Source organism: Equus caballus, chromosome 3 (assembly GCF_041296265.1).
Source record: "Equus caballus isolate H_3958 breed thoroughbred chromosome 3, TB-T2T, whole genome shotgun sequence".
NCBI classification, from domain to species: domain Eukaryota; kingdom Metazoa; phylum Chordata; class Mammalia; order Perissodactyla; family Equidae; genus Equus; species Equus caballus.
This window is the reverse complement of record NC_091686.1, coordinates 66,913-94,058: the sequence shown is the minus strand read 5'-3', so window position 1 is coordinate 94,058 and position 27,146 is coordinate 66,913. Positions and strand designations below refer to the sequence as shown.

Genomic DNA, 27,146 nt, shown 5'->3' with positions numbered 1-27,146 from the left:
TCTACTGTTTTTTTTTTGTTTCAATTTCATTTATTTATGATCTAATTTTTATTTTTTTCCCTCCTTCTGCTGACTTTGGGCTCTGTTTTTTCTTCTCTCTCTAGTTCTGTGAGGTGTAGTTTAAGATTACTTATTTCTGATTTTTCTTGTTTGTTGAGGTGGGCCTGTTTTGCTATGAATTTCCCTCTAGAACTGCTTTTGTTGCATCCCATAAGATGCAGCATGATGTATTTTCATTTTCATTTGTCTCCAGATATTTTTTGATTTCTCCTTTGATTTCTTCATTGATCCATTGATTGTTCAGCAGCATGTTGTTTAGTCTCCACATATTTATGTCTTCCCCAGCTTTTTCCTTGGGGAAGTTCATTTCGAGTTTCTTGCAGTTCATTTCTAGTTTCATAGCATCATGGTCAGAAAAGATGCTTGATATGATTTCAATCTTCTTAAATTTGCCTTGTTTCCCAACATATGGTCTATCTTTGAGAATGTTCTATGTGCACTTGAGAAGAATGTATATTCTGCTGTTTTTTGATGGAATGTTCTATATATATCTGTTAAGTCCATCTAGTCTAGCTTTTCATTTAATTCCACTATTTCCTTGTTGACTGAATGATCTATCCATTGATATAAGTGGGGTGTTGATGTCCCCTACTATTATTGTGTTGCTGTTAATGTCTCCCTTAAGGTCTGCTAATAGTTGCTTTATGTACTTTGGTGCTCCTGTGTTAGGGGCCTACATATTCATAAGTATTATGTCCTCTTGGTGGAATATCCCTTTTATCATTATATACTGCCACTGTTTGTCTGTCATTATCTTTTTTTATCTTGAAATCTGCTTTGTCTGGTATAAATATGGCAACACCTGCTTTCTTTTCTTTACCATTTTCTTGGAGTATCATCTTCCATCCCTTCACTCTGAGCCTGTGTTTGTCTTTAGAGCTGAGATGTGTTTCCTGGAGGCAGCATATTGTTGGGTCTTGTTTTTCAATCCATCCAGCCATTTTGTGTCTTTTGATTGAAGAATTCAATGCATTTACATTTAGAGTGATTATTGATACATGAGGGCTTAATGCTGCCATTTTGTCACTTGTTTTCCAGTTGTTCTACATTTCCCTTATTTCTCTTTCTGTATATTTCTGACTTCCATTTCAGTTTGGTGATGTTCTATGATGATTTTCTCAGTTTTCTCTTTATTTATCATTTGCATCTCTGTTCTGACTTTTTTGTTTAGTGGTTACCATGAGGTTTGTAAGAAAGATCTCATAGATGAGGTAGTCCATTCTCTGATAGCCTCTTATTTCCTTCATCTAAGCATGTTCCATTCCTTTCCTCTTCCCTGTCTAAGTTAAGTTATTGTTGCCACAACTTATTCTGTTTTGTGCTGTGAGTTTTTGGTTAAAATGCAGTGATTATAGCTATTCTTGATATTTTTCTTCCCTTTATCTTTAATGTTATAATTGTTTGTTAACCTGTTCTGATAGAGAGCTGCAGTTTTCTGATTTTGTCTGTCTATTTATCTCCTTGCTCAAGGCTTTGTCTACCCTTTCTTTTTTCTCAGTATGAGGGCCTTCTTGATCCTTTCTTGTGGTGGTGGGGGCTGGGGTTCTGTGGCAATGAACTCCCTCAGCTTTTGTTTATCTGGGAAAGTTCTTATTCCTCCATTGTATCTGAAGGATAGTTTCACTGGATAGAGTATCCTTGGCTGAAAGTTTTTGTCGTTCAGAACTTTGACTATATCATTCCATTCTCTCCTAGCCTGTAAGGTTTCTGCTGAGAAATCCACTGAAAGCCTGATAGGGTTTCCTTTGTAGATTATTGTCTTCTGCCTTGCTACCATTAATATTTTATCTTTGTCATTGACTTTTGCCAGTTTTACTAATATATGACTTGTAGAAAGTCTTTTTGCATTGATATAATTAGGAGTTCTACTAGCTTCACTTACTTGTAATTCCAGTTCCTTTCCCAGGTTTGGGAAATTCTCAGCTGTTATTTCTTTGAACAAGCTCTCTGCTCCTTTTTCCCTCTCTTCTCCCTCTTGAATGCCTATAATCCTTACGTTGCATTTCCTGATTGAGTCAGCTATTTCTTGGAGAATTTCTTCATTTTTTTTTTTAGTCTTAGTTCTCTCTCCTTCTTCACCTGAAGTATTTCTATATTTCTGTCCTTTAAATTACTAATTCTGTCCTTCATAATGTTAGCTCTGTTTTTCAAGGTTTCTAGATTGTCTTTTTTCTCATTCATTGTGTTCTTCATCTCCAGCATTTCTGGTTTTTTTTTTATAGTTTCAATCTCTTTTGTGAGAATTCCTTCTACTCATTAATTTTATTCCTGAGTTCATTGAACTGTCTTTCTGAGTTTTCTTTTAAGTCGTTGAATTTCTTTCTGATAACTATTTTGAATTCTCTGTCATTTAGATGATAAATTTCTGTGACTACAGGATTGGTTTCTGTCTTGTCATTTTCCTTCTGATCTGGAGTGTTAATGTATTTCTTCATGGTGTTTGATGAAGTGGACCTTTGCTGGTGCATAATGGTAGTGTCTGGTCGCAGATTCCACCTGCTACTGGGGGGTGGTGCAGGAGCTGTGTTTTCTGAACCTGCTGAGTCCACTGGAAGTTGTGCCCACCCATTGGAACTTGTGCTGATAGGTTTTCTCTGCATCCACCCCTGGCCACCACTGCTTGGTGGTTCCCACACACAGGTGCAGATGCTCTGGAGTGGATCCACTGCTCCAGCTGACCAGCTGAGCTGGTGCACGAGGTGGGAGGGGAGGGAAGGAGCACTTTCTTTTGGGTGCACAATCCAGCTCTGTACTCACTGGTGGCCCATCTGGGCTGCTGGGCTTGGTGGGGGTGCCCACACAGTGGCTGAGCCACCTCAGTTTGAAGAATTCCTGCATGCTGGGATGCAATTCTGAAAATAAAAGCATTCCTGCAGAAGCCTGCCTGTTCCCCTGTCTCCTCTTAGAGTCTTGTGCTAGCTGTTGCATGAGTTCCTGTGCCCTAGATCGCTGCTGCTGGGGAAGGGGAAAAGATCCACTCACCTCCTTCCACTGCTTTCCAGGAATGCAGTACCCCCACCTTCAGACATGTGACTGCATGGATGTCTCAAATGTCCTATTGTGCTGTGTGGGTGTCCTTTGTTGGTTAATTGATATCCTTTTGGTTGTACCTTAGGGAGGAGAGACTAAGGGAACAGCTTAGTCCACCATGATGCTGACATCACTATCTGGACATAATTTTTTTAATGCCTATTCTTAAACCATCTAGAGTGGCCTTTGCCCATCACAGTGAAATGAGTGCTGATTGCCTGATCAAGGATGCAGAAGAAAAGTAGCATACTACAGCATAGAAGTCAGAGCAACTGCAATGATGAAAGGAAGACTGCAATTTAATGGGGCTCAATATTTGATTACAATAGACCCCTCAGTTGCCATAGAAACAAAACCACCTCACTACTGATGCGGCCAGGTAGGGACATATCTTTAAAAAAAGACTAAATTAAAATGAAGCACAGAATGGCAATGAATTCTCCTGAAATTTCCCTATCTGGATGGATAAATGAGGAAAGCACAGAGATAACAGGCAAAACGCAGACACCTGAGGAAGGCTGACTGAAGCAGCCTCCAAACTGTAAAAGGAAAATGACACTTGAATCTTGGGATCTTCCTCTGTGACCAGGCCCAGGTGCTGGTTTCCTCTGGGATTGTGGATGAGTAAGTCGTCTTGGGGGCTGTGGTCAGGGCACCATCAAAACAGGAATCTGGATAACATGGTGGAAGAGAGAGAGAAAGAGGGAGAAGGAGAAAGAGCAGAGAAAAAGAGAGACAGGCACACAAACAGACACACAGAGAGACAGAGAGACAACTTGAGACCGTGTTGCCAATAATGGAAAGTCTGGTGGGTGAGGAGCTGACTTTTCAGGGCAATCTGGCACACTGTACTGAGAACCTTGAAAAAGTGCATACCCGGGAATTCTAATTCCAGAAATCTCTGTGCTGAAATTTTCCTTACAGAGTCATTTACATTTGCAAAAATTTGAAGGAAAAAAACCGCCTAATAATACAGGTGAAAATTTAGAAAAAATTCTAATAACACTGCTGAAAATTTAGAAAAAACCCTGATAATACCAGTGAAAATGCTTACTCTAAGTATCCCTGTGCCAAGAGCTTCATATGCATGCTCTTATTTAATCTTCCTGACAACCTAGGAGAGAGGCATTATTATTATTTCTGTGTTATAGATGGGGGAAACTGAGATCCTTGGAGAATAAAGCAATAAGTATTCAGTGGTAGACCAGGATTTGAACCCAGGTCCTTCTAAATAGAGACTCTTAAACATAGACATTAAGTGAATTATAAATGTCATTATAAAGTAGAATATTCCACAGACACTGAAATTATGTTTTTAAACAACTTTAATGACATAGCTTGTTTATTTTAAGTGAGAAAAGCAGCTCACAAAAGTTGTATATTGCATAACTCCAACCATGTTATGTCATTTTTATATATGTAAACAAAAAATACAGGAAGAAAATTATAGTTTTTAAAATATTCTACTGGGGCCAGCCTGGTGGCATAGTGGTTAAGTTTGTGCATTCTGTTTCGGCAGCCCAGCGTTCACCAGTTCAGATCCTGGGCACATACCTAGCTCCACTCACCAAGCCGTACTGTGGCAGGCATCCCACAGGTAAAATAGAGGAAGATGGGAACAGATGTTAGCTCATGGTCAATCTTCCTCAGCAAAAGAGGAGGATTGGTGGTGGATGTTAGCTCAGGGCTATCTTCCTAAAAAAAAAAAAACCTGCAAATTTACAATAAAAAGGAAGCAATTTTATTTAAAAAATATTCTACTGTCCTCTTTTCTATATTTTCTAGGTTTTTTCTTTTTAAAAAAAGTCAATTCTGGGCAGATCTGAGGTTGTGGGTATGGGTAATATCCGAATATTTTATTGCAGTGTTATTTTCTTAAGACAAACCCATGGAAAGCCAGAGAAACATCCAGAAGCAGAGAGATTTTCCAAAGATAGTGGGTCAGGGGCCAGGCTGACCTCTAGGACTATTTCCAACTGGAGTAAGCCGGAGGGGGAGACAGGGGAGGCTCTATTGCCTAGAGCAGCCCCTCCCACTCTGGCCCCCATGGCCCTCACAGCAACTTCTGGATTTTCTCTCCTCCTCCTCCTCTTCCATTCTTCGTCCTCTTCTTTCTCTTCTTCCCCCATCCCCTTCTTTCTCTTCTACCCAACCTCTATTGGGCACTGAGCTAAGTCAGCATTTGTGAAATGGCTGTTTAACAGGGTGGGCATTGGTTCCATCCCCAGCATACGTCTTCCCTCTTCCTGGTAACAGTGTAAGCTTGAGTTCTCTTTGCAAACTATCTCTACCTGTGGGAGCTGGTGGGGCTGCCACTCAAGGTGCCTGCCCTTCCCTAGCCAGAGGATGGGTGTGTGACTGAACATGGCTAGTTGAAATCTGGTAGGAATCTGAATCTTGAGCAGATGAGATAAGGACAGAAAATCAGGGAAGCACATCATCCTGGAGGAAGCACCTCAAAGAAATTGCTCCTTTGGAACCCAGAGCTTCCCTGAGACCTATCCTTCCTAATGCCTTGTCTTTTCATTTTCTTCCATTCTATAAGCTACCCCAGATGCTTCCAAGGTTTTATTTCTGTTGTTGCTGAGTTTTGCTTTAGTTAGCCAGTCTGTTTCTGTTGCCACCAAATAGTAAGAGAGATTGACTCCGTGGCTTTTTACAGTCTCATTAACTTGGTTCAGACGTACAAAGGAGAAGAGGTTGCCATCTCCTCCTCCCTCATTGAGTCATTCCAGATCCTGTTGCCAGGACTTAGGCTTGTTTCCAGATTCAGGGAAGAGTTGCAGTTTTGGCCACCACATTGTCAATCAGTGAGTGACCTTGTTCTGTGGTCCCTCTTGTCATTTTATCTGAAAAATCTGAGCCAGGGTCAGATTAAAGGGTAGGCTGGCAAGCAGTTGCCAATCTGGAGGGAAGTTACATCATCACCTGGGAATGTGGGGCCAATGAGCTCAGGTCTCCACAGGCACAACGTTACTGAACTGGAAGGAAACTAGAGTCAGCTCCACTGAGGGAGACATTGCCCTTTGGGGATGATGAAAACACTCTCCACTTTTTCTTTTTGGTGTTTTTGAGATACATACATAAAAGTCAGATGAAAGTTCGATTCCAAATAATGTATGTAATAACAACATTCACCTTGAACAAATGATTCCTTTTCATTATCTGTTAAACCCTTTAATGTCATTCCATGTGGTTTTCTAGTTTGGAAAACCATGAAAGAAAACGGAACTATAGGAAAGTGGGAAATGTTTTACTGACTTATTTCAGACAAGATCAGGAGCATTAAGGGTGGTATGGCTATAGACTATTGATTTCTGTCTGTCTTTCTTTCTTTTTTCTTAAGAAAGGTTAGTGCTGAGCTAATCCTCCTCTTTTTGCTGAGAAAGACTGGCCCTGAGCTAACATCCATGCCCGTCTTCCTCTACTTTATACGTGGGATGCCTACCACAGCATGGCTTTTGCCAAGCGGTGCCATGTTGACACCCAAGATCCGAACTGGCAAACCCCGGGCCGCTGAGAAGTGGAACGTGTGAACTTAACTGCTGCACCAATGGGCTGGCCCCTATTGATTTATTTCAAAGCCTTGACAGTGAAGTGACTTGGTAGCAGTTAAAAATAATGAGGTAGAACTCTAGGTACTAAGATGGGCCACCTTTAAGATATATTGCTCAACTAGCAACTTAAAGAGTAAGTCGTCAAAGGTGTTTTTACTTAAAAAAATTAAAAGAACTCACACACATACTGTCCATTTTCTAGGGTTATATATATATATAAAGGCTTGGAAGGGTGGAACTCTTCCAAACTAACCATACCTCGAGGGGTGGAAGGAGGGGAACTGGAATTAGGAGAGGTGGTCAAGGGACCTTAACCTTGTTGGTTGGATGTTTCACAAAAGGAATCTCTTTACACCTTTCTGATGAAATTAAAAAAAAATTTAAAAGGCAGATAAAAAACCAGCTGCTCTGAGTGAGGAGGAGCCCTCCACCCTTGCCCCTCCTGGAACTTATCTGGACATCTTGGAACTGGGTTTAGTCCGGACTCTTCATTTTTCAGTTGGGGAAACTGAAGTCCAGGAATTCACCAGAATGATTTGTCTGAGGCTTTTTATTTTCTTAAGATCAGACAAAACTCACTGAAAGCCAGAAAAAAGTCTAGAACCTCCCTCCCTTTTCCTGCCCTACTCCCACCCTCAGTCCTTCCCAGAAAGGGAAGGAGATTCTGATTGCCTTCGTAAGAGACTTGTTTGAATTAAACATGAGCGTGTTCTCCGGGTGAAGATTAACGACCTAATGATCAAGAGCAGAGACTGAATTACTGGGAGAGGATGGTGCTACTTGGATCCATGAACTCCGAGTCTCCGGATTGGAGAGATTCACCAGAGAAAGCCGCGCCCGTCCTACTTCCAGGCTGGAGGAGAGTGTGGGTCCCGTCTGCCCTAGTACCACAGCCAGGAGGCTCTCAGCAGAGTGATGGGGAGCACAATTAGGGACCCAAGGGTGCACCATTGCGTGAGGGAGTCGATGACATGGGTGGCGGCCATGATAGTAACTGTTGTGAGGTGGCGCAAGTTGTTTCCTCTTTCTCCGTCTCAGTTTCCATTTTGGTAAAATAGGTGGAGGAATATATATTCCGTTCACTCTAGAGTGATGGTGTGAGGACCACAGGGGCTTCAAAGCAGCGTCAAAAATGAAGCAGCATGCAGGAAGATCCAAGTTGGCGGAGTGAGTAGTCTTCTTTGTCTCTCCCCCTTTGAATCTACAATTATTTGGACACTCATCGCTTAACAAAGGATATCCATATAGCGTCTCAGGATGCCTGAGAGACCCACGCTGCTATACATCGGAAGGCGGATGGACTTCCCTCTGGGAGGAGGTGGAGATAGGTGAAAACTCTCCGACCCTGATCCCGAACAGCCTAGTACCTGCAAGCGGCTTTCTTCCAGCGGACGCCCCCAGAACATCAACACACACCTAGGGCAGGAGGGAGCGCACACCAGAGGAGCGACGGTGGAAACAGGTGACCAGAGCCCTACCTAAGCCCCCCGCAATTACACCTAAGTCCAGAGGGAAGCTCCAGAGTTACACACCTGAGTCCACGGGGAAAGCCTCTGCCCACCATTGGCGGGGAGGCCCCGCCTAGCATCCACGGTGCCGGGAGGGTCCCGGAGAGAATCCCAGATGGCACAGCGGCCCGCCAGCTGCTGCTGCCAGCCCCACTGACTGCCGAGCGGGGCTCAGGACTACCGGAGATCTCCTGGGAGAGGACTGGGGCTGGGTGGAGCTCCAGCGGCCAGTTCCGTGGCCTGGGGGGGAAGCTCCAGTGTTCTGCCCAGGCAGCAGATAAAGTGTCTGCCTGCCATTAGTGGAGAGGCCACACCCAGCATCCACAACGCTGGGAGGGTCCCGGAGAGAATCCCAAGCAGCGCGGCAGCCCACCAGCTGCCACTACCGGCCCCACTGACTGCTGGGCGGGGCTCCGGACTGCCGGAGATCTCCTGGGAGAGGACTGGGGCTCAGTGGAGCTCCAGCAGCTGGCTCTGCGGCCCAGTGGGGAAACTCCAGAGTTACGCCTGGGCAGCAGGCAGAGTCTCTACCTGCCATCAGCAGAGAGGTGCCACCCAGCATCCACAACTCCAGAAGGCACCCGGAGAGAATCCCAAACAGGGCAGTTGCCCACCAGCTGCCGCTACCAGACCCACTGACTGTGGCTATCGTGGCTTGGGGCTCAGGACTACCAGAGATCTCCTGGGAGAGGACTGGGGCTGGGTGGAGCTCCAGTAACCGGCTCTGCGGCCTGGGGGGGATACTCCAGAGTTCTGCCCCAGCAGCAGGCAGAGTCTCTACCTGCCATTAGCGGAGAGGCCCCTCCCAGCATCCACAACACTGGGAGGGTCCTGGAGAGGAGAATACCAGGCAGGGCAGCAGCCGGCCAGCTGCCACTGAACTCAAGGTCTCCGGCTATCCCCCAGACAGGGCAAGGGGCTCCCCGAGAACCTGGGGGAGAGGACTGGGGCTGGGTGGAGTTCCAGCAACCCGGCTCCATAGCCCAGGGGGAAACCCTTCAGTCTCACAGCAGCCTCAGTGAAAGCCTCTTCACAGCACTAGTAGAGAGCACCCATCCAGCAGCCACAAGGCTGGAAGACCCTGGGACAAAAGTAGCATAGCTAGGTGAGCTAACCACAGACTGCAGAAGATGCCAATAGCTCTGCTGTGACCCATAGTGGACAAGTGAGATTTTGTGGGTGCCTACAGTGACGGAGCTGCAAATATAAGTGATCCTGCCCCTGGCTGCAGGAAAAACCCATAACACCACTGCAGACCCCAAGGAAGGAGCACGTCTAGGTGGTCTGCAACAGTAGGTACCAGCAGCCTGAAGCCCCCCTGTGACGGCCCCCACAGCTGAAGAGGGAATCCAAAGGACCACTGTGACTACGAGGAGGGGCCCAGGCCCAGTTAGCAACAGCTGATAGGGTTCCTGGTTGGAGCAGTATAAACAGCTGTCCCCCCACCACACCAGTAGAAACAAGTGGAAGCAGTAACTAAACTCTATCTCTATGCAGAGGCACAAATCTACAACATCAAGCAATATGAAAAAATATATTAAATCTCCAGAACAGAAGGAAAATAAATACACAGAAAACAATCCCAAAGAAAATGAAATATATAAGCTAAATGACGATGACTTCAAAACAGCCATCATTAAAAAACTCAATGAGTTAAAAGAGAATTCAGATAGACAACTCAATGAGTTCAGGAGCTATGTCACAAAAGAGTTTGATACTATAAAGAAGAACCAAACAGAAATACTGGAAATGAAGGACACAATAGAGGAGATTAAGAAAAATCTAGACACACTGAACAGTAGGGCCAATAATATGGAGGAAAGAATTACCGATTTGGAAGATAGGAATATAGAAATGCTGCAGGCAGAGGAGGAGAGAGAAGTAAGACTAAAAAGAAATGAAGAAACTCTCCGAGAATTATCAGACGCAATTAGGAGATGCAAAGTAAGGATTATAGGTATACCCGAGGGAGAAGAGAGGGAGAAGGGGTCAGAAAGCCTATTCAAAGAAATAATGGCTGAGAACTTCCCAAACGTGGTGAGAGAGATGGAACTTCATGTGACAGAAGCCAATAGATCTCCAAACTTTATCAATGCAAGAAGACCAACCCCACGGCATATAGTAGTGAAGCTAGCAAAAGTCAACGACAAGGAGAAAATACTAAGGGCAGCCAGGCAGAAGAAATTAACCTACAAAGGAACCCCCATCAGGCTATCAGCAGATTTCTCAGCAGAAACTTTACAGGCTAGAAGAGAGTGAAATGATATATTCAAAAATCTGAAGGACAAAAACCTACAGCTGAGAATTCTCTACCCAGCAAAAATATCCTTCAAATACGATGGAGAAATAAATCTTTCCCAGATAAACAAAAATTAAGGGAGTTCATTGCCACAAAACTTCCTCTTCAGGAAATGCTCAGGAAAACCCTCATTCCTGAAAAATCAAAAAAAAGGGAAGGGCCTACAAAACCAAGAGCAAAGGAGATAAGTAGAAGGACAACAACAGAGAGTAGCAGCTCTCCATCAGAACAGATTAAACCATGGGACGAGAAACAAAGGAAATTGAAGAAAACTGGAAAACAGGACATAAAATGGCAGTGGTAGGCCCCCACATCTCAATAATCACTCTAAATGTAAATGGATTGAACTCACCAATCAAAAGACACAGAGTGGCAGGATGGATCAAAGAACAAGAACCAACAATATGCTGCCTCCAGGAAACACACCTCAGCCCCAAAGACAAACACAGACTCAGAGTGAAGGGATGGAGGACAATACTCCAAGCTAATATAATGAACAAAAGAAAGCTGGTGTCGCTATACTAATATCAGACAAAGTAGACTTCAAAGCAAAACAAATAAAGAAAGACAAAGAGGGACAGTATATAATGATGAAAGGGACTCTCCACCAAGAAGACATAACACTTATAAATATATACGCACCCACACAGGAGCACCAAAATTTGTAAAGCAACTCTTAACAGAACTAAAAGAAGACATCAACAACAATACAATAATAGTAGGGGACCTCAACACACCATTAACACCAATGGACAGAACATCCAGACAGAAAATCAACAAGGAAATAATAGAATTAAATGAAAAATTAGACCAGATGGACTTAATAGATATATATAGAACACTTCATCCAAAAACAGCAGGTTACACATTCTTCTCAAGTGGGCATGGAACATTCTCAAGGATAGACCATATCTTGGGAAACAAAGCAAGCATTAATAAATACAAGAGAGTTGAAATAATATCAAGCATCTTTTATGATCATAATGCTATGAAACTAGAAATCAACTACAAGAATAAAATAGAGAAAGGTGCAAAAATATGGAGACTAAACAACACGCTTCTGAACAAACAATGGATTATTGAAGAAATTAAAGAAGAAATCAAATATTATCTGGAGGCAAATGAAAATGAGAACACGACATACCAAATCATTTGGGATGCAGCAAAAGCAGTCCTAAGAGGGAAATTCATTGCAATACAGGCTCACCTCACTAGACAAGAAAAAGCTCACATAAGCAACCTCAAACGACACCTAACAGAATTAGAAAAAGAAGAACAAACAAAGCCCAGAGTCAGTAGAAGGAGGGAAATAATAAAAATAAGAGCAGAAATAAATGATATTGAAACAAAAAAGACAGTAGAAAGGATCAATGAAACAAAGAGTTGGTTCTTCCAAAAAATTAACAAAATTGACAAACCCTTAGTCAGACTCACCAAGAAAAGAAGAGAGAAATCGCAAATAAATAAAATTAGGAATGAGAGAGGAGAAACCACAACAGATACCAATGAAATACAAGGGATCATAAGAGAATACTATGAAAAACTATATGCCAACAAATTGAACAACCTAGAAGAAATGGACAAATTCCTAGACTCCTACAACCTCCCCAAACTGAATAAGGAAGAAATGGGGAATCTGAATAGGCCAATCACAAGTAAAGAAATAGAAACGGTAATCAAAAACCTCCCCAAAAATAAGAGTCCAGGACCAGACGGCTTCTCTGGAGAATTCTACCAAACATTCAAAGAAGATTTAATACCTATCCTTCTCAAACTATTCCAGAAAATTGAGGAAGATGGAGTACTCCCTAACACATTTTATGAAGCCAACATCACTCTGATCCCCAAACCTGACAAGGACAACACAAAGAAGGAGAACTACAGGCCGATATCACTGATGAACATAGATGCAAAAATCCTCAACAAAATTCTGGCAAACTGAATACAGCAATACATCAAAAAGATTATACACCATGGTCAAGTGGGATTTATACCAGGGACACAGGGATGGTTCAACATCCGCAAGTCAATCAACGTGATACACTACATCAACAAATTGAGAAACAGAAACCACATGATCATCTCAATAGATGCAGAGAAAGCATTCGACAAGATCCAACATCCATTTATGATAAAAACCCTCAATAAAATGGGTATAGAAGGAAAGTACCTCAACATAATAAAGGCCATATATGACACACCCACAGCCAACATCATACTCAATGGACAAAAACTGAAAGCCATCCCTCTGAGGACAGGAACAAGACAAGGGTGCCCACTTTCACCACTCCTATTCAACATAGTACTGGAGGTGTTGGCCAGAGCAATTTGGCAGGAAAAAGAAATAAAAGGAATCCAAATAGGTAATGAAGAAGTAAAACTCTCGCTGTTTGCAGATGACATGATCTTATATATAGAAAACCCAAAAGAATCCATAGAAAAACTATTAGAAACAATCAACAACTACAGGAAAGTAGCAGGGTATAAAATCAACATACATAAATCAGTAGCATTTCTATAAACTAACAATGAACTAACAGAAAAAGAACTCAAGAACTCAATCCCATTCACAATCACAACGAAAAGAATAAAATACCTTGGGATAAATTTAACCAAGGAAGTGAAGGATTTATACAATGAAAACTACAAGACTTTCTTGAAAGAAATTGACGACGACATAAAGAGATGGAAAGACATTCCATGCACATGAACTGGAAGAATAAACATAGTTAAAATGTCCATACTACCTAAAGCAATCTACAGATTCAACGCTATCCCAATCAGAATTCCAAGGACATTCTTTACAGAAATTGAACAAAGAATCCTAAAATTCATATGGGGCAACAAAAGACTGCAAATTGCTAAAGCAATCCTGAGTAAGAAAAACAAAGCCAGAGGCATCACAATCCGCGATTTCAAAACATACTACAAAGCTACAGTGATCAAAACAGCATGGTACTGGTACAAAAACAGGTCCACAGATCAATGGAACAGAATTGAAAGCCCCGAGATAAAACCACACATCTATGGACAGCTAATTTTCGACTAAGGAGCGGAGGGCCTACATTGGAGAAAAGAAAGTCCCTTTAACAAATGGTGCTGGGAAAACTGGACAGCCACATGCAAAAGATTGAAAATTGACCATTCTTTTTCATTCACCAAAACAAACTCAAAATGGATCAAAGACCTAAAGATTAGGCCTGAAACAATAAGTCTTCTAGAAGAGAATATAGTCAGTACACTCTTTGACATCAGCTTCAAAAGAGTCTTTTCGGACACTATAACTCCTCAGTTGAGGGAAACAATAGAAAGAATAAACAAATGGGACTTCAGACTAAAGAGCTTCTTCAAGGCAAGGGAAAACAGGATTGAAACCAAAAACAGCACACTAATTGGGAAAAAATATTTACAAGCCACTTATCTGACAAAGGCTTAATCTCCATAATATACAAAGAACTCACACAGCTTAACAACAAAAAAACAAACAACCCGGTCAAAAAATGGGCAGAGGACATGAACAGACATTTCTCCAAAGAAGATATAAGTATGGCCAATAGACACATGAAAAGATGTTCATCATCGCTAATCATAACGGAAATGCAAATCAAAACTACACTAAGATATCACCTTACACCCGTTAGATTGGCAAAAACATCCAAAACCAAGAGCAACAAATGTTGGAGAGGTTGTGGAGAAAAAGGAACCCTCATACACTGTTGATGGGAATGCAAACTAGTGCAACCACTATGGAAAACAGTATGGAGATTTCTCAAAAAGTTAAAAATAGAAATACCTTATGACCCAGCCATCCCACTACTGGGTATCTATCCTAAGAACCTGAAATCAGAAATGCCAAGAGTCCCTTGCACCCCTATGTTCATCGCAGCATTATTTACAATAGCCAAGAGGTGGAACCAACCTAAATGCCCAGAAACTGATGATTGGATAAAGAAGATATGGCATATATACACAATGGAATACTACTCAGCCATAAAAAAGGACAAAATTGTTCCATTCGCATCAACATGGATGGACCTCGAGGATATTATGTTAAGTGAAATAAGCCAGACAGAGAAAGACGAACTCTATATGACTCCACTCATAGGTGGAAGTTAACATATAGACAAGGAGAACTTATCGGTGGTTACCAGGGCAAAGGGGGGGTGGGGGGAGGGCACAAAGGGGGAAGTGGTGTACCCACAACATGACTAACAATAATGTACAACTGAAATCTCACAAGGTTGTAATGTATCATAATCTTAATAAAAAAAAATGGAGCATGGGATGAATCAGGACAGACCCCTTTGTTTGCAAGTGGCAGAAACCCAATTCAATTAGTTTAAACAACATAAAAAGTGGAATTTTTTCACTCATGAAATTGAAAAGATCCATGTGGGTGTTGCGCATGTGTGCATGTGTGCATATGTTTTTGTGCACATGAGTGTGTGTGTTTGTGCACATGTATGTTTGTGCATGTGTGTATGTGTGTGTGTTTGTGTGTGTGGGTATCTGTCTTAGGTGCAGATGGACCCGAGGAATGAACTATTGTCAACAGGAATCTTCTCTTTTTCTCTAGTTCTTGGCTTTGTTTTCTTCTGTGTCATCTTATTCAAGCAGACTCTCCTATGTGCTGGCAAAGGTGACTCTGGCATGTTAGACTTACATCATCCTCATAGCTGGTGGTCCCAGTGAAAAGAGAAACTCCTCTTTCTGGGTGTTTCAGCAAAAGTCCTGGGGAGAATTTTGACTGCCCAGCTTTGGTCATGTGCCCATCCCTGAGCCAATTACTATGGCCAGGGGCATGGAGTTTCCTGATTGGCTTGGCCTGGGTCATGTGTCCATCCCCAAAGTGGATGGACTGAGCAAGGGTGAGGGATGGTTTCCCAAAGAGATGTTGAACAGAGAGTAAACATACAGCCACCATATGACTGATATCATGCCCAGCAAGAACTCACGCCCTCCCTAATCCCTGATGGGTCCTGAGCCCGAGAGAGGCCCCTCTCAGGGACCCACAGCAACATTGCTGTCTCCAATGATGAGGGGGCTGTTTGGCCTGCATAAATACTTCTCTGCACAGAGCCCTCTCCTTGCTACTGTCATTAGCTGGGCCTGCCTGTTACAGTGGGCTAGGAATACTCTTGGCCCCAAATGAACATAGAACCCTGAGGGCTGAGCAAGTGAATGGACAAGAATGTGGTCTTTATCCTGTCATAGCAGTTACCTGGCTCCCAGTCAAAGAAAGGACGTGGTGAAGATATGAGAGGGCATAACCAAGTTGTTTTGTAATTTTTTAACATAAAATTAAATATATTCCATTCTACTTCTAAAAGTAGATCATTTTATATGTAAAGTCTCTTTTGATTGCCACCCCTAATCTCATGTCTCACTCCTGTTACCAGTTTTATAAGTTGCCTATTAAATATACTTTAAAAATAAATTTTGTCTTCAGAAAACATATCTATTGGTGTCTGTGCATGTATCAGTCAGGATGGGCTAGGCTCTGCTGTGGTAACAAATAATTCCAAAATTCCATTACCTTAACACACATTTATTTCTCACTTCAACACATGTTTGACAGGAGTCTACAATGGGAATCTGTTTATTGGTGTCACTGAGGGACTCAGGCTGATGGAGACCAAGGCAGGAAGAAGAAGAAAATGGTGAGTTGTATACTGTCTCTTAAAGCTTCCACCCAGAGGTGAGTCATGTCACTTCTCACATTTTTTTTTTGCCAGAGCAAGTCACATGGCCTCACCTAACTCCAAGGAGTGTGGGATCTTGTACCTGGGAGAACTGGAAATAATTGGTAGATAGCACTAATGACTACTCCAGTAGGTTTAGCATATCATCTGCAATTTGTTATTTTTATTCAACACTGCTTCTAGGATGTATCTATGTTGATACATATAAATCTAGTTCATAATCACGAATTGATAAGCCAGGCACAAGAGGAGATACTGTATGATTCCAAAATCCCTGAGGCTTTTATCATTAGTTTAGTTCTTCTTATTGTTTTTGGCCTCTGGTTCAGCAATTGATCAATGAATCAATCCATCAAGAATGAGTTATTTAGTCAGTGCCTTCTGGATGCTCTGCGCCAGAAGATATCAATGAGCCAAGGGGATGGGGGAGCTGTTGTTCTGGCCTGAGGCACTTGGGGACTGGTTCACGGGGCAATGGAAGGCCCAGTGCTGAGATATGGACTGCCAGGGCTGAGAACCTCACAGCAGGGAGGGATCCTGGGGGCTGGAGGAGCCAGAGTGGGCTTCCGGGAGGGTGTAGGGCTAGGCCTGAAAGGATGGCTGAGGCAGCGACAGGCAACAGGGGTAGAGAGGTCAGCAGTCTGGGTTTGACAGAAACTCATGCAGCAGGTCCGTCTGGTCAGACTCATCTCCATCCTCATTATCACACGAGCTTAGATATGTCACAGGTCAAACCATGTTCCCTGAACTCAAGGTCATCATTCTTGGCAATGGCTACTCCAGGACACCAGCATCACAGTGTTGAACCAAAGGCCCTGTGGCTAGAATCTTCCTTCAAATTGGGGCTTGACTAATTTTTTGAAAGCCAGTCTTGTGCCTTGGGCTTGAAATCATGGTAAAAATGACAGTAGTGGGCAATTATTGAATGCTTACTATGTGCCAGGCCTCTGTGAGGTAGGTATGTGCCCCACGTCACTCAAGGATCTTTTTATTGGCTTATTGGCTTGTTGACGAAAATAATCCATAACCAATCTATAAATGAAAATTTGGGTGAGTTTTTTCGGAGCTAAAATGTGAGGTTTATAACCCTGGAGAGTCTTTCCACAAAGGAACAGAGCACTCCAAAGAAGTGGGGGTATACAGGGTGGTTATATACCCTCAAAGAGGATGTTTCACATATGATTGAAATGTCCCTTTTACCATAGTCACGAGGCTGCTCTGTTGGCACAGCAATTGATGGAAACAGCAGATAGGTCTGCTGTCTTGGTGAACACAGGAGGGTGGCAGGTCTGTTGCCTTGAGCTGGGTGGTCACAGGTGAGTGCTGCAATCAGTTCCTTGCCTAAGGAAAGATGCTTAATCTTTAAGGAGACACCAATGTTGGGAGGGGGAGGGAAGTTGCACCTTTATCTCAAGGGCCTTTGTTCTTGTCATAGGAAATGTCTAAGCAGATATACAATGCATGCTCAATGGCCACAGTCAGGCCCTTTTGGAAAAAACAAAGTCAGGCCGAATTAGGTTTATACCAAATGGCTTCCTCATATACTCCAATATATCCTATTGCTTGCCATTTCAATTTGTCAGGCTATTTGTATATCTTCCTCGAGGAAATGTGTGTTCATGGCTCTTGCCCATTTTCTAATTGTTTTTTTTGTTTGTTTTTTACTGTGGAGTTTTAAGAATTCTTTATATATTCTAGATACTAGTCCTTATGAGGAGTCCCCTCTCTGGCTGGTCTGAACTCCGATGTCTCCCAGGCCTGCGAGAGTTTTGGCTCTTGTTTAACTTACAGCTTCTTGGCCCAGCCTCCTGGAGTTCCAGCCTGTGCACATGTGGCTCAGTATTCAAGAACAGTCAGGAGGGGAGCTCTCTGCAGATTTCTGGAGCTCTTTTTGTGATCACATCTTTCTCCTGGTCCTCCTTCCTCAAAAGACCAGCCACCTCTGTCTCACCAAACTCTGACCCTTTTTCTGCAGCTCAGTGGGATGCTGTGCTCTGCTCAAATCCCCCTCCTTGCACTAGAGTCTGGGAGCTGCCTCCAGGCAGAGAGCCAAGGTGATTACAGGACCCGTTATCTGTTTCCCTTGTCTCAGGGATCACAGTCCTGCCATGTCTGTGGTTTGAAAACTGTTGTTTCATATACTCTGTCCAGTTTTCTAGTTGTTTATGGTGAGAAGGTTAATTTAGTCCTCGTTGCTCATTATAGCTGGAAGCAAAAGTATTTAAAAATTTTTTAAATTAATTAATTAATTATTGCAGTAACTGGCTTATAACATTTTATAAATTTCAGGTGTACATCATTATATTTTGATTTCTGTGCAGATTACATCATGTTCACCACCAAAAGACTAATTTCCATCCATCGCCACACACATGCGCCTAATCACCCCTTTTGCCCTCCTCCCTCCCACCTTCCCCTCTGGTAATCATTAATCCAATCTTTGTTGCTTTGTGTTTGTTTGTCATTTTTTGGGGTTTTTTTTAAAAAAAAGATTGGCACCTGAGCTAACATCTGTTGCCAATCCTTTTTTTTTCTTCCTTCTTTTGTTCTCCGCAAAGCCCCCCAGTAGGTAGTTGTATATTCTAGTTGCAAGTCTTTCTAGTTCTGCTATGTGGGACACCGCCTCAGCATGGCCTGATGAGCGGTGCCATGTCCGTGCCCAGGATCTGAACCAGGGAAACCCTGGCCACCAAAGTGGAGCACACGAACTTAACCGCTTGGCCACAGGGCTGGCCACTTTCGCTGTTTTTCGTCTGTTTGTTTTTGAGGAAGATTAGCCCTGAGCTAACATCTGCCACCAATGCTCCTCTTTTTGCTGAGGAAGGCTGGCACTGAGCTAACATCCATGCCCATCTTCCTCCACTTTATATGTGGGGCTTCTGCCACCGCATGGCCTGACAAGTGGTGCCATGTCTGCACCTGGGATCCGAACCAGCAAACCCCAGGCCACTGAAGCAGAATGTGTGCACTTAACCACTGTGCCACTGGGCTGGCCCCCCGTCACTGTTTTTATCTCCAACTTATGAGTGAGATCATGCAGTATATTTGGCTTTCTCCCTCTGACTTATTTTGCTTAGCATAATACACTCAAGGTCCATCCGTGTTGTCACAAATGGCCAGAATTCATCGTTTCTTATGGCTGAGTATTATCCCATTGTGTATATATACCACATCTTCTTTACCCATTCCTCCCTTGATGGGCACCTAGGTTGTTTCCAAGTCTTGGCTATTGTGAAGAATGCTGCAATGAACATAGGGGTGACGTATCTTTACGCATTTGTATTTTCACGTTCTTTGGATAAATACCCAGCAGTGGAATAGCTGGATCATATGGTAGATCTATTCTTAATTTTCTGAGGAATCTCCACACTGTTTTCCATAGTGGCTGCACCAGTTTTCACTCCCACCAGCAGTGTACGAGGGTTCCCTTCTCTCCACATCCTCTCCAACACTTGTTTCCTGTCTTGTTAATTATAGCCTTTCTGGAGTAAGGTGATACCTCACTGTAGTTTTGACTTGCATTTCCCTGATAGTTAATGATATTGAACATCTTTTCATGTGCCTGTTGGACATCTGTATATCTTCTTTGGAGAAATGTCTGTTCAGATCTTTTGCCCATTTCTTAATTGGGTGGTTAGTTTTTTTGCTGTGGAGATGAATGAGTTCTTTGTACATTTTGGATATTAACCCTTTATCAGACATATAGTTTGAAAATATCTTCTCCCAATTGTTAGGTTGTCTTTCCATTTTGTTGATGGTTTCCTTTGCTGTGCAGAAGCTTTTTAGTTTGATGTAGTCCCATTTGTTTATTTTTTCTATTGTTTCTCTTGCCTGGTCAGACATGGTACTTGAAAATATGCTGCTAACACTGATGTCGAAGAGCATACTGCCTATGTTTTCTTCTAGAAGTTCCATGGTTTCAGGTCTGACATTCAAGTCTTTAATCCATTTTAGGTTAATTTTTGTGTTTGGTGTAAGATAATGGTCTACTTTCATTATTTTGCGTGTGGCTGTCCAGTTTTCCCAATACCAGTTATTGATGGAAGCAGAAGTATTGACTTGTGTTCTTACAGTTGGTTAATATAAGCATAAACACTGGGCTGTGCAGGTCTAGGGGTGTCCAAGGGTTGGGGTGAGAGGGAAGATGATTGGCACTAACTCTTTTGTCCTCTCCTCTACCTTCTTAAGAATTTTCAGTTCTGTCCTGGACCAGTTCCCTGGACTACATATGTCTAGACACATGGCGAGTTAAATGCCTGACCTGCTCTCTGCAGAGTTTGGAAGATCAGTACTTGAGCATCACTTTTACTTGATATGTGTAGACAAATATAAGTAAATAAATAAAATAAAAAATATATGTGTAAATATATTTATATTTATCTATACATATCAAGTAATATATATTTGTACCATATGGCTAAAGTCAAAACTAAAAGAGCCCTGAACTAGAAGTTCAGCAGACTTGGTTAGAGTCCAGACTCCCCATTTACAGATCCCTCTAAATTTAGGTGACATGAGAATTCACTGGACATATTTCCTCTAGGAAAACATCTCATAGCAAAGCTGGCAAAGGAGAAAGACATGAGGCAAGGGCTGGAGATCAAATGAAATGACTTTTGTAAACTGGAGAGCACTAGTCAAATGTGGGGTGTTCCTGTTAGTTTTACATAATCTATGCAGGCTAGAGGCAAATGTAGCCAAATGGACAGTCCCTCGGCAATGCATGCTCCATATGGCAGGCAGAAAGCTCTGGCAAGAGCATCAGTCAAGTCGCCTCTTCTTCCTTGAAGCTCATCAATGGTATCTCATTACGTGTTGAATAAAATTTGAACTTTTAACGAAGGACGGCCTTCAAGGTCTTGTTACCCCAGCAGCTTTATCTCCAACCTCTTCCTCCCTCATACTCTGTGCTCTGAAGCCTCAAGGACTCTTTCTTCTTCTGGAACACATCAAAATCTTTCCTGCCTCAGGGCCTCTAGAGCTGGAGCTCCCCTCTTCCTTGATCACCCCCTCTCCTTCTTAGATTTCTCCCTTCTTCCTGAATCCCCTGCCACCTCCCACCAATGGTTGCTTCTGTCTTATCCTCAAGATTTTAGTGCAGCATCCTCTTCTCAGAGAGGTCTTCCCATGGCCTCCAATGCAAACAGCCCTCTGCCTGGGATTCTCTCTCCTTGATGGCAATTGTTCCAGGTTCTGACTCTACATTCATTGCATGTTCTTGTATTTAATATGTCTCTCCTCCCACTGGACTGTGAGCTTCAAGAGGCAAGAGCTCAGTTTATCTGTTCCCTTCTCATCCCCAGAGCCTCACACAGGGGCTGGAGGCCCAAGAGGAAACTTACTGGAAGGGCTCCTTAATGCTTTATCAAGCGCTAAAGATTTATTTTCTTCTGAAAGTTTAAGCTGCCCTTTAGTGGAGAATACAGCCAAGACTCAGATCTGGCTTTCCTTGTTTTTATTTTTGTCAATGGGAGGCCCATTGACATAGCAGAGACCTAGCATCTCTCTCTTCCTGCAGCAGAGTGGCCACCATGGGCTACTGCCCACCCTGGGACCACGTGGAGCTCATACAGGGACAAGTCTCTCAGGTGGGCCCTCTCCCAGCATCTCGGGCCCTCCTTACCCTTCTCTGATGTTCAGAATTTGTACTGTCTGTCCTGGTCCACGCCTGCTCTCAGAAGCTCACTCATATGCACATGCAGTCACCTTCTGTAGTTGGGTAGCTGGACAATAGTAGACCCCTGTCTCCCAGGGGACCAAAGCCCTTGGCTACACAATGAATCACCACCTTAGAGGGTGTTTCTTTCCTTGGGGGGAGCTTGTGAGTTGGTTTGGGGGCAGAAGGCCCCATATACAAGAGCTTTCACTGACACTGATTTACGTAATGGTACCAGTGATGAATCTGTGGTTCTAGGAGGCCTCTGGGTAGCAGCAACAGAAATGGCCAAGGCCCCTGAACACTTGACTCTAAACCTGAGCCTTTGGCTAATGACATCATAGTATCACCTTAAATGTAAAAGAACCAGTATTAATTTAGTTTGTCCCTTTACTAAGTGAAGTTTAGTAGTAGGTGCCAGCAATACAAAGACAAAGATGATGACATACTTGCCTTCAAAGAACCCACAGCATCTGACTCAATGTCATGAGTAGACTAGGTCTCAGAAGTTGCAAACTGGTGGTCTATAGATATATTTTATTTGGCTGGCACAGTGTTTACATTTTTAGAGACAAGTTGCCAACATTTTAATGTGGGAGATTTCCTATAAAAATCTGGATTTCTGGATTCTCTTGGAAAACCAACATAGCACCACTGGGTTCATACCCACCATTTTCCAGAGGAGTCATGACCAGTGCCCACTTCTCTCTTTATGTCATCTGTCTGGCCATTCTTGGCATTACATTTGAGACCCCTGTACTAGGAGCAGCAAGAGGGGAGCAATTTATTCTGGAAGCATGAGAGGGTTGATGGGATCAATTCCCAAATGCCATCTCAACAGCCTGAATGGGAGATAATGCGGCTGTGGCAGGGAGGATGGAATGAGATGAGAGTAAGAGAAGCTGAAGGATGGGCAGCCCTTGAGTTTGGCTTTACAGCATAATGAACGTGAATTATGGGCAAGAATTTTAGGTCAAGTTTCCTGAAAGATGAAAACTGATCTAGCTTTAGGAGAGAAGTCGGGTCTGAAGGCCTTTATATCAAATGTGAATGATGTCGCTTGGGGACTGGGGATCTTGTTGAAATGCAGATTCTGATCATCCAGCAGATCTGGAGTAGGGGAAAGACTCTGCATTTCTCACAAGTTCCTGGTCCCTGGACTATACTTTGGGTAGTTGGGACTTAGAACACAGGTTGTAGTCCAGTGGGCAGTAGGCCAAATTTGGTCTGGAAAATAAGGTTTTTCTCAGTTGCATAGAGTTTAAGTTCTTTAAAAAAATAGTATCTAATAGTGTAAAATCAAGCATTTTTGCATAAAAATCTGAACCTCCCCACTTATCGTTCTCTGTCACAAGACTGAATTTTATTTCGTTTTTAGTATTTTTCACAATTGAATCTTGCTTGTTAATTGACTTTTTGCTTGTTCATTGTGCATCCTACTAGGCTGTGAACTCCACACAGGCAGAGACCTGGTCTGTCTTGTTTGCCCGTTTCCCTAGAACCTGGAACAGTGTCTGGCACACAGCCTATACTCTACATGTTTAATTTTGGTCACATGAGCGAGCAAATCTGCTTTCCTGCGTGCTCACAGTGATTGCCACGGTCTGCACTCGGCCTTCTTCACTCACTATGTTACCTCCTGAGGAAGGTGGACTCAGGATATGCCCTTGGGAACCCCCTAGGTTTAGGGAATCTGAGGGGGAGGAAGAGGAATGAGGGCAGGAAGGAGGACCAGCAGAGTGAGGGCCCAGAGGCTAGGGAGGAGCGTCTGAGGTGGGTGCTGGGTCAGTGCTGCAGTAGGGTGGAGGGCGGAGGGCAGCAGACGGCGGGACAGGGAGGCCAGCCTCTGGAGGGAGCTCCAAGTGAGCCGGAGAGAAGGTGCGTGAGGGCAGCATCTCAAGATTGCAAATGGGCTTTGGGAGGTTTTGGGGAGGACAGTTAGATTTGAGCCCGTATATAGAAACAGTATAAGAACCTAGTAGCGAGAGAGAGAGTGAAGATATAAAAAAGACTGGGACTAATGGGTGCCATCCCACCTTAGGGCAGGTAGAAGGTTGTGATGGGCCACGAATGGAGGGATTGGAAAGGAAGAAGGAAAAACCTCTTTCCTTAGGATGGCGGGCGGCAGGAAACCAAGAAAGGTGCTCCTGAGGGACCCCACTCAGGGGAACTCTAGGAACTTTTTTTTTTCATAACTTTTTTTTTTAAAGATTGCCCCTGAGCTAACATCTGTTGCCAATTGTTTTGACAAATAGAAATAGCCAGCAATAGGATATATTGGAGTATATGAGGAAGCCATCTGGTGTAAACCTAATTTGGCCTGACCTTGTTTTTCCAAAAGGGCTTGACATGGCCGTTGAGCATGTGTTGTATATCTGCTGAAGTATTTGCTGTGTCCCAAAGACAAGAACAAATGGTCTTAAGATAAAGGTGCAACTTCCCCCACATTGGCAATTCCTTAAGGATAAGTATCTTTCGCTAGGCTAGGAACTGATTGCTGTGCTCACCTGTGACCACCCAGCTCGAGACAACAGACCCGCCACCTGCTATGTCCATCAATCACTGTGCCAACAGAGCAGTCTCGTGACTGTCGTAAAAGGGACATCTCAATCATATGTGAAACATCCTCTTTGGGGGTATATCACCACTCTGTACACCTCATTTCTTTGGTGCCCTTCCTTCCTTTGGTAAAGAAGGCCCTGGGCCATGGTCCTCACATTTTGGCTCAGAATAAACTCACCCAAATTTTCATTTATAGATTGGTTATGGATTATTTTTATCAAGTTTTTTTTCTTCTTTTCCCCAAAGCCCCTCAGAATGTATAATATAGTTGAATACAGAATATAGTTGTATATTCTAGTTGCGGGTCCTTCTACCTCTACTAGGTGGGATGCCGCCTCAGCATGGCCTGATGAGCGGTGCCATGTCTGCACCCAGGATCTGAACCGGCGAAATTCTGGGCCCCTGAAGTGGAGCGCACAAACTTAACCACTCAGCCACAGGGCTGGCCCCTAGGAACTTCTGATATAATCCGAGCAAGTAATGAATAAACATTGACATAGGTTAAAATACAGCCAGAGCAGCCATTTCAGAGGAATTACCTTGTACATCTTGTTTTCTTTGTCTTCCAAACTGGACCAAACCACCAACATTCCAAAGAAGTCAGTAAGGGCAAGGGTATCTTGTTTGTAAGGGCTGATGAAACTTGACTTTGCCGGGGGCCCATCACTAGCCAGTCAATGAAGTACAAGTCTGGCCTTTTGTCTGAAGATGGAACCCAGGCCAATCTATGAACTATAAACCTAGCCTGACCTTACCCAGCACCAATGAACTCTTCTTTAATACAGCTCACCCTATCCTCCCTTTTCCCCATAAAAACCCTAAACCCCTCTCCTGTAATCAGGACAATATTTGGGTTTCTACCTGAATCTGTGCTCCTGGAATTGCAATTCTTTGACCCCCAAATAAATACTCCACTGCCTTTCACTTTGGCCATTTTTAGGTTAACAACGCCATTTCCAGGCGTGGCTTGTTCGTTTTTTGGAAATCATCTAAAATTATGGCCCAGTTCAACTGTGTCCACCGGCCTCCAGCAAACCCAAGACCAAGAGCGGGGAGGAGAGCAGCGGACCGCCAGCTGGCAGGCGACGCCAGGCCCGGCCCCGGGTTGGCAGAGGCTGCAGGGGGCGGGGTCGTGTGGAGACGGGCAGCTCAAGCCTTCCTCTCATTGGTCCGAGAACCTCTGCGCAGTGTCCAATCAGAAGCGCCCGCGTCATCACGTCGCGGGGCGAGGCACCGCCCGCGGAAATTTGAAATGGCTGGCGGGGAGCTGGCGGATGGCTGGCTGCGGTCGGAGGCGATGGCACCGGGGCCGGAGCGCAGAGGCCGGGCGGCCGAGGAGGAGCCGGCGCCCCTCGAGAAAGGTGAGCACCCGCCCTGCCGGCCGCGGAGCTCCTCCTGCGGCGGCCGGTGTCCGCGCGGCCTGCGGCGCCGGGTGCCTCCGCGGGCGCCTGTCTGAGGCCTTCGGACCCGCCGGCCGGGGGACGCGGTGGCCGTGCGAGGCCCCAGCCGCTCTCGTGACGTCAGCGTCGGGAGGCACCGGGCAACTCCCGCCTCTCCCCGCCCGGTCTGGCCTCCGCTTCCTGGAGCCCGAGGGGCTGGGACCGGGCCAGGAGCTCCCAGCCCGCTGTCGGGGCGCTCCCGGAGGCTTGGGCGCCGTGATTGGTGGAGAGGGGCTCGTCTTTTTCCTCCGCGTCTCGAAGGAGATCCTGAACCACACTCCGCTTTCTCGAAAGAGAAGAAACCGGAACCCTTGGCCTATAGATAACTGCGCTGAGCAGGGAGGGGTGACAGGCTCGAAGCTGGGGGAGCCAACTTTGGACAAAGGCTAAAAATAGAACCCAGGTCTAGTTCTCAGTCCTTTCTGCCTATTTACGGAGATCCCACTATTTATTTATTTTTCTTGATATTTTAAGCTGGTTCAGGTTTTTAGTTTAACATTTCCAGTTGCGTTGTGTAGCGGAAAGAGTCTTGACAGAGAGAAAACATGATTGTGACTTAATTACACTACCAACCCCTCTTGTGACCTGGCAGAAGTCACTTGGCTTCAGTTTTCCTATCTGGAAAACAGAGCCAATGGTCCTACGGAGTGCTGAAGATGAAGTGAAATAATGTGTGAAAAAGGGATACTTTCAAAGTGGCTGTAAAGAATGGTGCTGAAGTAAGGTATTCTTTCTTTTCTTCTTTTTTTATTGTGTTAAAATACACATAACATAAAATTTACCCTCTTAATCATTTTTAAGTGTGCAGTTCAGTGGTATGAAATACATTTACGTTGTTGTGTAGCCATCATCACAATTCAATCCCGTAACTCTTTTCATCTTGTAGACTGAAGCTCTACACCCGGTGCAGGACAGCTCGCCTTCCGCCTCCCCCAGGCCCTGGCAACCACCGTCATACTTCCTGTCTTTATGATTCTGACTACTCTAAGTACCTCGTATGAGTGAAATCATACGGTATTTGTCTTTCTGTGACTGGCTTATTTATCTTAGCATATCTTCGAGGTTCATCATGTTGTAGCATGTTGCGGAATTTCCTTCCTTTTTAAGGTTGAATGATATTCTGTTGTACGGATATACCACATGTTGCTTATCCATTCATCCGTCGATGGACACTTGTGTTGCTTCATGTTTTAGCTGTTGTGAACAATGCTGCAATGAACATGGGTGTACAAGTATCTCTTGGAGACCCAGCTTTCAGTTCTTTGGAGTATGTACCCAGAAGTGGAATTGCTGGGTCATATGGTAATTTTATTTTTAAGTTTTTGAGGAACCA

At 43.9% G+C, this 27,146-nt stretch overlaps 1 protein-coding gene across 1 annotated transcript in view; it reads left to right on the top strand.

Moving 5' to 3' along the window:
- SHCBP1 (SHC binding and spindle associated 1) overlaps positions 1 to 27,146 on the top strand; it is a 69,336-nt gene that overhangs the window by 19,432 nt on the left and 22,758 nt on the right. Inside the window, exons 2-3 of the mRNA XM_005608237.4 lie at positions 16,033 to 16,114; positions 25,315 to 25,735. Coding sequence (XP_005608294.3) covers positions 16,112 to 16,114; positions 25,315 to 25,735 — 424 coding nt within the window. The 5' untranslated portion in view covers positions 16,033 to 16,111. The remainder of the gene's footprint in view (positions 1 to 16,032; positions 16,115 to 25,314; positions 25,736 to 27,146) is intronic.